General features: G+C 34.3%; 2 protein-coding genes across 2 annotated transcripts; one reads left to right on the top strand and one right to left on the bottom strand.

The window, feature by feature from the left end:
* Positions 1-228: 228 nt before the first annotated feature.
* LOC114165370 (sporozoite surface protein 2-like) lies at positions 229-4,279 on the bottom strand. The gene is made up of 2 exons (XM_028050014.1): positions 4,038-4,279; positions 229-826 (listed from the first exon to the last, which is right to left on the bottom strand). The coding sequence occupies exons 1-2, from the start codon at positions 4,277-4,279 to the stop codon at positions 229-231; spliced, it is 840 nt and encodes a 279-aa protein (XP_027905815.1).
* Positions 4,280-6,147: 1,868 nt separating this feature from the next.
* On the top strand, positions 6,148-15,213 carry LOC114166480 (protein NRT1/ PTR FAMILY 5.4-like). The gene is made up of 3 exons (XM_028051216.1): positions 6,148-6,436; positions 6,516-6,736; positions 13,588-15,213. Exons 1-3 carry the CDS (start codon positions 6,331-6,333, stop codon positions 15,052-15,054), a joined length of 1,794 nt encoding a protein of 597 aa, XP_027907017.1. The 5' UTR covers positions 6,148-6,330; the 3' UTR covers positions 15,055-15,213.
* The last annotated feature ends 2 nt before the right edge of the window (positions 15,214-15,215 follow it).

Below are 15,215 nucleotides of genomic sequence, written 5' to 3'. Positions count from 1 at the left end.
AAACGAGTCCGATGACCCAGACAAGCCCGACAACCCAGATGGGCCCAAAGACCCGGACAAGTCTAACAACTAGGATGGGCCTGAGGACCCGAACGGGCTCGAGGACCCAGACGGGCCCGACCACTCAGATGGGCCCTATGACTTGGACACATCCGACGACCCAGACAGGCCCGATGACCTAGACGGGCCCGAGACTTGAACGAGCCCTTTCAAATCGTCGGGTTCGTCTTAGTCATCGGACCCGTCTGGATAGTCTGTCCCGTACGAGTTATCGGGCCCGTCTGGATCGTCGGGTTCGTCTGGGTAATCGGTCCCGACCGAGTCGTCGGACCCGTCCAGGTCGTCAAACTCGTTCGGGTTGTTGGACTCTTCTGGGTCATCGAGCCCGTCCGGGTCGTTGGGCCCATCTGCGTCGTCCCGCACTTCTGGGTCGTCGGGCACGTCCGAGTCGTAAGTGTCATTGGGCTCGTCTGGATCGTCGGGCCTAATGATTTGGAAGGGCCCATCCGAGTCGTTAGGCTTGTTTGGGTCGTAGAGCTCGTCCAAGTCGTCGGGCTTGTCCGGGTTGTCTGGCCTGTCTAGGTCGTCAAGTCCGTTCGGGTCATCGGGGTCGTCTTGACCGTCAGGCCCATTTTGGTCGTCGGACCTGTTTGGGTCGTCGGAACTGTTTGTGTCATCGGGCCCGTTTGGGTCGTCGGGCCCGTCTGGTTCGTCGGGATTGTTTGGGTCGTTGGGCCCGTCCGTGTCATCGAGCTCGTTCGGGTCCTCGGGTTCGTCCAGGTTGTCGGGCACGTCCGGGTCGTCGGGCACGTCTGGGTCGTCGGACCTGTCCGGATCGTGTAGAATGTGAGGTTGAGTGAGAAGAATTTCAAATTCCACCTATTTTAAGGGTATTTGAATTTCTACTAATTTAGCTAATTGAAATCCTTCAAAAAAAAAAATAGTTGCATTTAAAATGTTTTTTAATTTCTCTATCCAAACAAAGCATTTCATTAAAAAAAATCTAAATTCTTCAAAAAAATTGAATTGCTTCATTAAAATACTTTGTCCAAATACACTCTAAATGTTTTTTATTACTCAGGTCACACACTCAATTTTTAATCCTGAGTGAATTTATCTTACCCTAACAATAGGTACGTTGAATCTGAAAAATAGTAATATATTAATAATTAATTAATTAATTAAAGAATCTTTAAAATATTTTAAGTCAGTATATCTTATTTATTAGATTTTTAAATTAAAATTATATTTCAACATACTTTTCAAAAAAGTTAGATCTCCTCTTCGTTGCAATCAATAACCAGAATAAGAAAAGTCAGAAGTAATGCGATGAGTAACCAGAAGAAGAAAAAAAATGTCATTAAAGTAATCTTTTATTCCTCGTCTTCTAGCTTGTGGGGCTTCATGGAAATATGAAAATATTTAATTGAATAACAGGTAAAATGCAGACGGAAAACTTGTCAGTATAAAATAATAGCTACCATATTCATAGGTACTTCTTTAGCGATATTTGCATAAATTATTTCAAGCTTTACATAAACATATAGATTATTAAATGAAATTCATTTACAATAATAGCTAGCATATTCTTTTGTGCCTGTTCAGCAATTTTCAATCAAATGCGTACATGATTTAGTCGAAAAGCAAATACATAATTTATTTTGTTGGGTATATTTTCAACTGAAAGGTGTGTGAACAAGAACCATTGAAACTAGACCCACGGTTTTGTTAGAAAGAGAAAAGCTTTTTATTGCTAAAAGAAAACATATCCTTTGGAAGCGAAAATATATGCATGATGGGTTGAAAAATTAGATTTGACATACCTATCCACTAATAAAGAAAAATGCACTTAATTGTAAAGATGATATTTATTCAAATTTTAATTTTTTAATTCATTATATATATTATATAAAAATTTAAAATTTATGGAATAAAATAATATGAAGATCGTAAAAAGTTACTATAAATTCATCATACACGATTCATCATCTTTAATTTTTAATTATGAAGTTTTCATTGTCATGTCTTATATTTTATTAAGATAGATTCAACTGAACTAATAGTTTTAATATTACATATTAAATATAACAAAACTAGCAAAGTTATTTATAAAGTAGGTCAAGATGGACAGGCTCAATAAGAAAAAACGAATTCATATTGGTAATTATACTTCTTATTGTAGGATAAGTATATATATTAAATTTCTATTATTTTTATTATGGTATTGTATTATTAGTTACATTTACATTTATTTGTTGTCAATTTTCTTTTTCCAAATATCATTTAACATACTTATTTAACTTACTTAAGACTCCAACTTGAAATCACTAGTAAAGTTACCATAGTCTTGGATGTGTGAATATGTTAATCGATGTTTTATGTGGTAGTGTTTACATTTACATTATTCCATTACATGATTTATTATTTATAAAAATATGCATATAATGGAAGAAAATAAACTATTATTCATTTCTTTTTTATTATTTTAGTCAATAGTACAAAATAAACTTTTCTTATAAGATTTTTAGAGATATTAATATTTATTGCGAATGTAGAAGTAGAAATTTATGTTGGACAAAATATGTGACATAAATTTACGTCAAATTTGGTATGATTTAAATAAACTTACGTCAAACTTAAGGTCAAACATAAATTTATTTCTAATAGTTATAGTTTGACGTAAATTTTTTTACATTTTTTAAAAACAAATTAAATTAAAACTAATACCTGAAATAAAAAAATACAAATGCTCATTTATATACAATATAAATAAAACATTTCAAGAAATCAATCAATCGAGATTTCAATTTAGTCAATTTACGAACTTGAGTCCAACACTTTCAAAGTTGTGTCATTATTATTTTGTGTCATGTTTCAAAATCAGAATGAACCAAAGTGTCAAGAGAATCACACTATGAACAAGAAACAAAACTTGTATTTTATTATCTAGGATATAAAATGAGCATCTTTTTTTTTCTTTCAAGTTTATGGAATGTCCTATCAAGGATAAAAAAGGATGCAAAATATGTGAATTGATCATAGTCATACATAAAAAAAAAATACCGACAACATATACAAAATGATAAAATGAGAAATGATAAATTTTGTATATGATATGAAATATCAAATATGTAACGGTTTGATACGTCTCTATGGCATAGAGAGACACCACAAAAATTCATAATTTTCTCGACAAGTATATGTTTATGAACTAAAAGCCTAAAATCTAGATAAATGTCTCAAAAGTAAAAAACAAAATGAAAATTTTGTAATAAATGGACAATTTTTTAGATTTTCAGCTCTAATCTCTTTGGGGTATTGACAGGTGGATTCCTCTATTTATTGATAGCAATTTTTATTTTGATCATGTGTTGAATTCAGTGCTCTAGCAAAAGTTATGTACATTTGAGAGTTTTTTTTTCTTTACCAAAATATGTTACACATCAAATGTATGACTTTACTATGAAATATATACTAAAATAAGTAACTATGAAAAATATTTTGATCAAAATCAATTTCTAACTATTTTTAATATTTTTTATAAAATTAGACGAATAGTAAATACATAAAAATACAACAAAATGGTTAGTTTTTCATGAGTAAGTAGATTAGTGAAAACAAAAACTACACCAATAAACAAATTCGAGAAAGACATTTAACAATTTCAATTTTAATAAAATAATGGAGATATAGAGTTCCTACCTCAATGAGAAACTTGGACAAACAAAAACTTCAATCTAATTGGAGAAGAGTATCCACCGCCATGAAACACCTGCAACTCCTGATTCTCACCACAAATATGGCCTCCAAACCTTTCACTAATGTCTTAGGTTGTGTTCGTTTCAATGTATTTACTGTTTTAATGTAAATGGGGAGATGGATCAGCAGGGATAAACCTTGTTCGGTTAGCATGATTTGCAGGCGGGGTTCGAGAAGGATTTGAAGGATTCATCCATATTGTAATCGCGCTTCATAAGCAGAGATTTGAAGGAGAATGCTATTAAAAGACACATTTACCCTCATCATAAATTATTGACGTGTGACCTGAGAATTTGAGAAATCTAGCAACGGTGGAAGGAGATGGTGCCTGATGCAGGTTGTTGGTGGCTTGGAACAGATCTGGTGGAGGTCGTAGGTGGCTCGGAAGGGTTCTGCTACAGCTTGGAATCGATCCACTGTGAGCAGATCCGATCCCCACATGTGTGGAACCAATCCAGTGAAGTTGGAATCGATCCAACAAGTGGCGGATCCGATCCCGTGGGTGCGTATCCAATCCCATGGTGCAGATCCGGATCCCAAATTGTGCGTATCTGATCCAAGAAGCGTCCTTTGCTGGAGTTAGCACATTGGAGAACTTTGTTGGCTCATGGGAGAGTGGATTCGAGAAGGAGAGTGGATTGGAGAAACACAAATTTATACTATTTATTACATAAGGGCAAAATGGTAAACTCTCTTTTAAATATATTAATTTTTTTTTTATCTATCATATCAATCAAATCACTCACTAACTATCACAACCTTTACTACTAAATTCACTCCTAATCACCTTTAAATCCTTTAAAAGAAACAACACACCATTCACTCTCAAATTCACCCAAACCCATCCTCTCCCCCTCTCCCTCAAATCCATCTTTGCAAGTGAACAAAGCCTTAGAATGAAAATTAGAAAGGGTAGTAATAGAGAGGAAGAAGAGCTAAGAGCCTTAATTTAAACAATTTTACATAAGACTATTTGGGGACTCACCAATTCTAACTTACATAAGAGATTGACATAATTTCTATCCCAAAACCTGAGTTTATGGGTTTTCTTTATTTTATGTTACTCAATTTTCTTAATTCTACCTAGTGTAACTAAAAGGGTATAATGTGAAACTTAACATTTGGGGTATAATGGGTCTTTTGGGGAGATTCACTAAGGATATTCAACAACAATGATAATTAAGTCTAATCTACACAAGAGTTTGACACCACTTTCAACCAAAAATCTTAAGATAATGAATTTATGAGTTTTCTTTCTTATATGATATTCAACTTTCTTATTTTTACATAATATAAAACTTAGACTCACTTGTATTCCTAAAAGGGTATAACCTAAAACTTGACATCTACCTCATACTCACATACAATTTGATATAAATGTCAAATTTTGCATTAGACTCCAAACAGTCTAATTTAAACAAGTTTAACTCATTTACAAAAAAGTATCCCTACGTATTTTGTCGTCATTTTTTTTTAATTTGACGTAATCATGTGATGTGAAAGATTAGTTTTATCCTAGTGACTCAATTATTTTTTTTCTTCGATTTGGGGGTGTATTTAACATGTAACAAACATTTTAAATTATAAAATGACCATTATAAATTTTATCCTAACCATTTCTTAAAATATGAAACGAGAATTAAAATATTATATTGTTAATCCCTACTACTAAAACAGACATATTCTTCAATAACGTACGAAGTAATTTCGAAGTCAAATACACTTTTAAAATGTAAAAATAGCATATTTGAAGAACCATCTCTTTTCTTTTTTTCGTTTTTTTTTTTCTTTTTATCATACAATTTATTGTGTTTTATAATACAATTTACTGTTTACTTTTAAAATATCGTTCTACGTATATAATAAACGTAACTTGTTTTCGAAGTCATAGCTACTTGAACAACTTGCTTTTAAAATTAGTTATACAAAAATAGATTGAAGTCACTGTCTCTGTTTTATACTTTTTTTTCTATCGTTATAACATTTTCTTTTGCAATGAAATGAAATCCATTGCTTTTACTTTGTAACGACTTTTCAAATATAGTGTTGAGATTCTTATCATGTGGACATATACTATTTTTTTCATGTAAACGTGTCCGATTTAGTGTTGAAAAGAAGTGCTTATCGAGCTTTTTGTATACCACACTTAAGATGCTTAAAGTTACAATAATGCATGTTGCACATTGTTTAACTAAGCAAATAGTCATGTATCTAAAAAATTGACTTATAAGTCTTCGCATCTATCACCTCTATAGAAAACAAATATTTAATATTTATTCTATCTCTTCTGTCTCATTTCTGTCTTTTTTTCTCTCATTGTACTCTGTATTTTTTATCACATCATTTGTTTATTACATTCTTCCCTTCTCTGTTTGAGTCTTCTTAATAATCTTTATTTCGAACCAAAAGTCATCAAAAAACCATCCAAAACCCTTCTTCCATGAACTTCCCTTGTTGCTGTTTCAAACAACAGAAGAAAACTTCCCTTGTTCCAGAAGTTCACATTGAATTCTATGCTTCTGTTATTAAATTAGTTTAAGTGAGTGTTCTGTTTTTGCATCAAACATCATCATGGCGCGGCAAGAAAACTCGTCTACTTTTGAGAAGAAAATTTTATCATTAAAAGCTCGAATTCGTTATCTAATCCACCGTTATGAGGCCTTAACTTTCATTGCTGGTAATTATAACTAATTGTGCTGTTTTATTTATGGGAAGTAGAATTCAAGTTAACTCTTTGTCCCCCTATTTATTTTCAGCATTGGTTGTAAGTTACACATTTATGGAGATCGCGGTGTTGGCAATAATGATGGATTATCTCACAAATGCACTCGAAGTGCAGAATCAACGGATAGCTGCTATTGTCACAAATCTGCAAGATGCTTTATCATCTCTCTTTTTTGTTGTTGTTTCTCTAATCTCGCAAACATATACTGGTTCTTTCACTATGATCACATTTTGTGCTGCAGCTTCCATCGAGGTACATAAATTCTTAGTTGTGTATTATTGTTAGAATTTGAGGAGATAAAAGAAATTTAGTAGGGTGAGTAATATGTTAAATATAAGTTTTTAGAAGATAGTTTTGAAGATGACTGGTACCTGGATAAATTTATATTGTTTTTTTCTGTAGTCAAATTAAGTGTTATTGCTGATTTATAATTTTAATCCATCACTTGTTTTAGATAATTTTGATTTTTTTAATCTTTAGAATAATCTAGACTTGTATACACAAGATTTATCTATTGTTTTCATACACAGTATAATCTCTTAATTTCTAAATTTTTCTTTGTAATTTTTAGAGATTCATAAGTTTGACACTTCTCCTTAGTGTAAATTTCAGCAACTCCAAACGTAAATAGCAAATGGTCAAATTGGACTTTTGTAGTGTCTTGTATGTTTGCAACTTCATCTTTTGTCTTGCATGTTTGCAACCTGACTTTTTGTCTTGTATGTTTGCAACTTTATCTCTTGGCATCACTCAAGTTTAATTTTTATTTTTTTTATATTTTGACTCTTTTGCCCATTACAAGAACTTTTAAATTATTGATGAACTTTTATCAGAAAAATAGAAAATTCGAATTTATTGTCGATAAGTTTGGTTGTCATTAATCGTTCGATAAATTTGATTTTTCAAGGAATTTTTGCTATTATCGATATATTGTGTTTGTCGATAATACGAGTTTTTCTTATAGTGATCAAGTTATATTTAAATATTGTGTGCTTTGTTTTCTAATAGCTGAATGTATTGTATTCCATTCTATATAGCTAATTTGTTGAAGTAGTAGATGCTAATAGAGTTATATTATTTTTTCTCTCATTTTTTTGAGTACTCTTCTAAGTTGTATCGCTGGACGTGTACTTTTTCTAGCTAATATGTACTTTTCTTTGAACATTGTTATCCAATCACCACTAGTATAGCCATCCAATCTTGAGTTTCTCATAGTTTTGTACCATATACCAAACTCTCTTGTGTCATATTTTAAAATTCTGTGTTCCTCTAAACTGTATTTGACTAAGTCTTTACATGAACCTTAATGGAAAATATTATCGACAGTCAAAATTCATCGATAACGCTTAAAATCAGTCAATAAATCAAAATTACTAACGACCTACCGATAGGAAAAAAATGGTCACTAAAATTTTCCAATAGCTCAGAGAATATTCGTCAGTAATTTATTGTCGATAATTATTGATGTGATCCCACCAAGCATACATGATCCTTCAAGACCAACATCCAGTGGAAGCCCATTGAGAGGCCCAACAACAAGGTCTGTGATGAGAAAGATTCAAATGGGTATTCCTCTAAATTACCATCAAGACCAAAGCTTCCACACATTATTCACATGGGCTAAGAAAATCACCAAGATATGAAGGATTACATGTAATTGCAGTAGAATAGAATTTATTTTGGGCCAATGTTTATGTCCCAACCATACCTAAGTATACGGTCTCGGCACCTCTAAGTCTATACGTCACTTCTCTCCTCAAGATTGGGAGGTTAATGTCCCAACCATACCTAAGTATACGACCTCAGCAAACCTAATCACAACATACCCTGTGCTGGATACCCCCTCTACAACATGCGGCCCTCAACAAACACCTGGGCCGCATACCCTCCACTAGACATCCTCTTCTATAGTATGCAACCACCAGGTACACTCCAGGTACACTGTTCTATGCATTGATTACGCATTAAATATTTTCTGAAACCACTAACATCACCAGCACTAACTTTGGCATCGGAGTGTCTTTTGCAGGCACACCTGCGCCGTGACCAGAGTCCCTCGGAGCTAGAAGATTCATCTGACATCTCAACATCGAGACCGCCCACCAGACTTGTGAAGTACAACTTGGTCCCCTAAGAACAATTTAGGCCTTGCTTTCCAATAATACATAAGACATGAAAGGAACATAGGATGGGGTTTCAAATTGGGCTTGGCCCATTTCTTTTCATGCATGGCCGAGACTACCAAAGACAAGGCAAGGCAAGGATGCCCTTTGCTTCATGGTTTAACTAAGGTTGGTCATCACATCCAAAGGCCAAGAACACTTCTTGTTTTTCAAGCCAAGATCCAAGGGGCACGACATTGCCTTCTTCTCCAAGCTTTCACCAACAGCCAAGATCAAGGCCCACTCCATCCAATGGCTCTCCTTTATCATGTGTATATGGCTTCATATAAAAGCCAAAAATTCACTCATTTGTAACACTCTTAAAGTTTTGTGCAATAGAAGTCAATGAGTTAAGAACACTCCTCACTATTGCCACTTGATAGTCATCTTTTAGAGAGTTTACTCTCTTTGCCTCGAGCCTCCTTCCTAAGCTAGAGCCAATTCTAAATCACTCACTCTTTCACCTATCCATTGCAAGCAAGAGCCTACAAACTTGCCTCCCACTACTCCATGCTTCCTCCATCATTTCTGCTGCACTTGGAGCTCACATGTCTCGGCCAAGCTCCATCAGTTACTAATGGAAGGATCCATCGGTAAATATCCATCGACAAAAAATTGTCAATAAAATACATTATAGTAGATATCACGATCTGGTTGAGCTTCTTCCTTATCCTTTTTTTAAAGCAACCTACTCCCTAATTATACAAACATATGAATCATCATCCTCAAGAGTGTTACCAAGCTAAATCACATTTTCATGGCCTAGAAGATCTTTCAATATCTTTACCTCTTGCTTAAGATCTTCTAAAAACAAATCATAGTGTAAATAATAAGAAATCACCGGGAAAATAGCTTAAGTAAAACTTTGGTAAGTAATGAGACATATAAAACTATCTTATCAGAACAATTGAATGCATTAATTGATGAACATTTGTTTGTTGCAAAATAAGGAGGTAGACAATGAAACAGACGAGGTTGTTGAAAATTCCCTTTACATACTGGAATTAATTATAGATTTCACTTTCAACCACCCATCCGGAAATTGTAATGAACGTAGAATAGCACAAATTGACATTCTCCAAATGATTTCAAGTGCGCAATATTTCTACAAAATTATAGGTTTACAATGATTACTTATTAAGGTTGAAAATTGGTAATACTTGAGGGCCCTTTTTATGGTAAACTTGAAGACAACATCTATATACAACATGTACACATCCTTTCTAATGCACCATGTATATGGCCTTGTAGAACTTCAAGAACAAATGGCTTGAGGAAATTCTAGATAATGTGCTTAACAAACTATTTAACCTATTGATCCCTCAAGCTTCAAGCTCATGAGTTGATAACAAAATAAGTATTACCAGAAAGAAGTATCAAACATTCATCAAATATCTTCAAAGTATTACCAAATTAACTAGCAATGAAACAAATACGATCAAAAAGCAATGCAAGAGAACTAGAAATTAAAAATATGTATATACAAGGGCCATAGACCTTTCTGACCTTTACATCAACTCTTTTGGCAAAACATAAACCAACTTGTGAACATATGTCATCAGGTTTCACCTACAGAACAAGACCAAACTCATTGTTGGAGATACAACTCCAAATGGTTTGGGCACACACAAACACACACTTTTCACAAAACACACACCAAACAGAGAAGACAGAGAAAAGCAAGGGGAACAATTATATTCTCATTAGAAACTCACATATAAAAATGATATTAAAGGTTTTCACAACTGTCCACATGATAGTTATTACTATGTTTTATATAACAGTACATAACAAAAGAAATTTTTTAATAAAACATTTATGATTCTTTGATTAATACTCAATACTCCCTCTTAATCAAAGAATCAATACACCTTAGTCCCAAAAGCTCCCTTAGTTTCTCAAATCTGGACTACTTAAAGGACTTAGTAAAAACATCAACAACTTGCTCTTTAGTACCAGAATGCACTAGTTCAATTCTCCCTTTCTTGACTTGATCCCTCAAGAAGTGGAGTTTGGTTTCTATATGCTTGCTCCTATCTTGGAAAGACTAATGGTAGATTTATTGTACACAAATAATTGCACATGTTTTGCACACTCTATCTTCAATTCATCCAGAATATTTTCCAGCCACAAACACTGACTAACAGCCTCTACAACTGCTATATACTCAACTTTGTAGGAGGATAAAGCCACCATGTTTTGCTTCTTTAAACATGAAGAAATTGGTGCATTAACATACTTGAACACATAACCATAGGCAAACTTCATAATGAGTTAGTCTTGAGGATGGGAACCTTGTTCTCTAAGGTGTGCCACTATTGTCAGCAATTGATATCTCAGGAACGTTCAATCTATTAGTCTCCAAAAATTCCTCTTGCACACATGGAATTTGTGATACAACATTAGTCTTCCAACACTAGAATGTTGCTTCATCCACAATGACATCTCTACTAATCACTACTTGTTGTTTAAGTGGATCATATATCTTGTAAGCACTTTTTGGATGGTAACCAATTAGGATAAGAGATTCACTCTTATCATCCAACATCTTTCTTTTCTCATTTGTATCGTGTTCATAGCACAGTGAACCAAACACTTTCAGGTGTTGCATCGATGGCCTAACTCCAAACCAAGCTTCCTCTAGTGTCGCTATTTTCAACCTCTTCGTGGGAAATCTATTCAAGATATAGGCAACAGTGGCTACTGCTTCTCCCCGTAGCAATGTGGCAGATCCTTTCCCTCCAATATTACTGATTCATATCCAATAACGTCCTATTCCTCCTCTCAACCACTCCATTTTATTGTGGTGTGTAAGGTGCAGTCACCTCATGCTCTATTCCTTTTTTTTTGCAAAAAAAAAAAATTTACAGAAATCTTGAATAATTTACCTCTCAAATTTTCTTTCAACTAGTGAACAATTTCACAAAATCTTGAACACCTCAATCTTCTTTTTTACCAAATACACCCAAATGTTCCTTGTGAACTCATCCACAATGCTAACAAAATATCTATTACCAGTGAATGATGGCGTATCCAACAATCCACATACATATGAATATATAACTTCAAGTGGCTCTTATGATCTATGATACCCACAACTTTTAAAATTCTTTTGTGGTTGCTTTCCTATAACACACTCTTCACAAGTCTTCAAAGGTGAGTATATGGATGACATACCACACACCATTTGGTTCCTACTTAATTGGCTTAAACTCTTAAAGTTTAAATGTCCAAACTTGTAATGCCACTGGTAGCTCTAGTCTTCAACATCAGCCGCTGCGAAACACTGAATTGTAGTGGCACTCAAATCCACCTTAAAAGTTTTATTTCTGAAAAGTGGTGTTTTAATCACTAGTCTTTGCTTAGAGGCATATATTTCTGTGTTTCTGTTATAAATTTATCACATACCCTTTTTCAAGCAATTGTCCCAAAGTAAGAAGATTATTCCTCATATTTGGAACATATAGCACATTAGTCATATATGTTGTGCTTCCATTCTTGCGGGTAATGATCACTTTACCAATCCCTTCAGCCACAATTGTACTATTGTCAGCAAACTTCAAACTATTTTTCATGTTTAGGTTCAAGTCAATCAACCACTCCCATACGCCTTTACTGCATTCTCATTCGCCTGATTCAACGTATCCCAGGCTTGCGTTGCAGTGGCTGCTTGTGAAATCTTTTGAAAGATATTTGCTAAGACACATTGATGTAGTAACACCTTAGCTTGCAATCCAATCTCTTGTTCAATTTGTATGTCATCTTCTGTTCATCTTAGGTGTTCTTGGCAAGTTCTTGAAGACCCATTTTCACAATTTCATCCACTTCTTGAATTCCAAAAATAGCCTCCATCTTCACACACCAATCCTCATATCCTTGCCCATCAAAAATCGAAAGACTTCCTGGAATAACACTCATAGTAGGCACACACACACACACACACACACTCAATGATGTTTTCTTCCTTGCAGTAGGTTCCTAAAAAAACCTAGCACTGATACCACTTTTATAGAGATACAACTCCAAATGATTTAGGCACACACAAACACACACTTTTCACATAGCACACACCAAACAAAGAAGATAGAGAAAAGCAAGGGGAAGTACATAACAAAGGAAAAAATATTTGATAAAACATTTAAGATTCTTTGATTAATACTAAACACTCATTTCACTATAAGAAAATGCTTTATTAGTAACCAATTTTAGTGATCAAAAGTTGTTTGTCACTATAGTGACCAATTAGATACCAATTTATAAAATTAAAAATTATTGGTTACTAAAATAGTCCTTATTATAAATACAAAAATATAAATGGTCACTAATTTTGTCACTAATTAATTGGAGACCAATTTAGTAACTAAGTCATTTTAGTAGCTAAAAGTTTGGTAGATAATTTTTAGTGACTAATTTCCTTTGGTAGCCAAAATCATGATAGCTAATTTTAAAAACCAATTTAATAATTAATTATAATTTTTTATTCATAATAGTGACTATTTTAGTAAGCAATAATTTTTTATTTTGTAAATTAGTGTCTAAATTAGTCACCATACTGACTAACAACTTTTGATCATTAAAATTAGTTACTAATGAGACATTTTGTTATAGTATTTAGATCCAAAGAGTGAAAATGCAAATTGGAAAAGATGAGAGCCTAATCTCAACTTTTCAATTTTTCTTTTTTTAACTTCTAAAAGTTGGTATCAATTGAAAAATTATAGTATTCATTTTCTTTCCCACATAAGATGCCTTCTACTCAACACCTGACACGAAGCAAAAAAACCTGTCAATGGGACGACCAACGCAACATGATACCTAAAATAAATAGACAATATAAGTATGATAAATTATGTGAAAGGAAAAGAGATATCAGAGTTTTTAAACGGGTGTAGATAAGATGTTTGATATATAGGGTTTCTAAATATAGTTACTAAATGTCAGGGTTTAATGCTACTATGGACATCTACATCACCTTCAGCGTTTGGTGCGGTCTTTGCAGCCATAGTCTTCCTTGGAATTGGAAAAAGTGGTCAAAAGCTTTCAGAAAATTTCCTTGAGTATCAGTTGGAAGAGAAAATGAAAACAAAGAAACAAGGCGAAGAAGATGGAAGCACACAAGACAGAAATGAGAGAAGCCTCGGACATACAATTTTTATTAATATCTGGCTGTTCGCTCCACTGGTTGTTGGATACATCATAACAATTTGTCTTGTCTTCATCTTCTATGATGTAACATTAGAGGACCTATTCAGATTCGCTGCACTTCTCATGGGAGCGACTAATCTGTTGTTCCTCATCGGTTCTTTGGGGTATAGCCGCCAAGAATTACCCGTTGAAAGCGATCTAAGCAAGATCCATAGAATCTTCAGCACAGCTTTAGGAAAACTGAGTTCAAAATATCCAACCTCGCCGAATTCTTATTACTGGAAGGGTTACAAGCAGCAACATACGTATAGTCGTGGTGAAGGAGTGAGGTTATTGCCACGAGTTCCACGGCTATTCAGGTGGTTGGACAAAGCGGCCATCATTAAAGAAGAGGAAGAAGAAAAAGAAGATTCAAGACATGATAGAGAGAGTCTTGAGACGCAAGAAAGGAAAAAGAAGATTTGCACTGTGAAGGACGTGAGAGATGTTAAAAGCCTTGTTCATATGATCTACCTTGGCCTTACCATTTTTCCTTATAGTTTACTCATGGCCTCTGGGAACACTTTCTTTGTTGCACAAGCAAGTGCGTTGACACCAGTTATGAATAAAAAGGGTAACGATATCTCTATTCTATTTTTGATCAAAGCCGTGGCAACTGACATGTCAAACTTTACTTGTTTTCTCATCAGTCTTGCATTTCGAAACAAGCAAAAACCAAGAGTTACCTATGTCATGTTCGAAAGAAAAGCTGCGACAATCACGAGGATTGGATTTGGCATTACGTGTGCTGTAATATGCGGCTTCATAGCATGGCAAGTGGAGATTCGTAGGTTGTCGTCAAAGGTGGATACAACAGTCGCTTTGGTTCCGCAGTTTTTGTTACTAGGAGTGACACAGGGACTTGTTGACGGGGGATTAGAGAGATTATTCGATGACCATGTAGCGAAATCGTTGTCGAGTTTTGAGGATTCGTTTAGTGAGTTGGTGGTTGGTGGTGGAAAACTTCTGATTATACCAAGTGTGTTGATTTTCAGTGGGTGGATCAAGGAAACAATCGACACTAGCCATTTGGACAGGTACTATCTGATGTTGGCGATAATGAATGCTGTGCTGCTTCTGGCTTTTGCATACTACTCTGTCACATATGCATACAAGGAAGTGTGTCCCGAAGATGAGAAAGTTACCACAGAGCAAAGATTGGATCATGCTCATCAACCAGACTCAGAAAACACCTATCAGGAAAATACTCCCCCATTTCCATAACAAGTGTAGTGTTCAGGAAAAATCTTCTGAAAATAAGTGTTACTTTTTTTTAATGTAATATTGGTTATATCAAGTGAATGTTCACTTTCTTGAAAATGTCATCGACCAAAAACACTTTATTCATCTATGCCCACATGGGAATCAAAATACACAAATGAATT

Source organism: Vigna unguiculata, chromosome 10 (genome assembly GCF_004118075.2).
Source record: "Vigna unguiculata cultivar IT97K-499-35 chromosome 10, ASM411807v1, whole genome shotgun sequence".
NCBI lineage: Eukaryota > Viridiplantae > Streptophyta > Magnoliopsida > Fabales > Fabaceae > Vigna > Vigna unguiculata.
The sequence above is the reverse complement of the archived record's forward strand: the minus strand, read 5'-3'. Positions and strand labels throughout refer to the sequence as shown.

Bases quoted from the DNA above. Each gene is read 5' to 3' on its own strand.
- LOC114166480 (XM_028051216.1), top strand. From the start codon at position 6,331: ATGGCGCGGCAAGAAAACTCGTCTACTTTTGAGAAGAAAATTTTATCA. The intron at 6,437-6,515 runs GTAATTATAACT...ATTTATTTTCAG, and splicing joins GGCCTTAACTTTCATTGCTG to CATTGGTTGTAAGTTACACA. The intron at 6,737-13,587 runs GTACATAAATTC...ACTAAATGTCAG, and splicing joins GTGCTGCAGCTTCCATCGAG to GGTTTAATGCTACTATGGAC.
- LOC114165370 (XM_028050014.1), bottom strand. From the start codon at position 4,279: ATGGGATTGGATACGCACCCACGGGATCGGATCCGCCACTTGTTGGAT. The intron at 827-4,037 runs GTCAATAATTTA...CGATCCGGACAG, and splicing joins CTCAAATTCTCAGGTCACAC to GTCCGACGACCCAGACGTGC.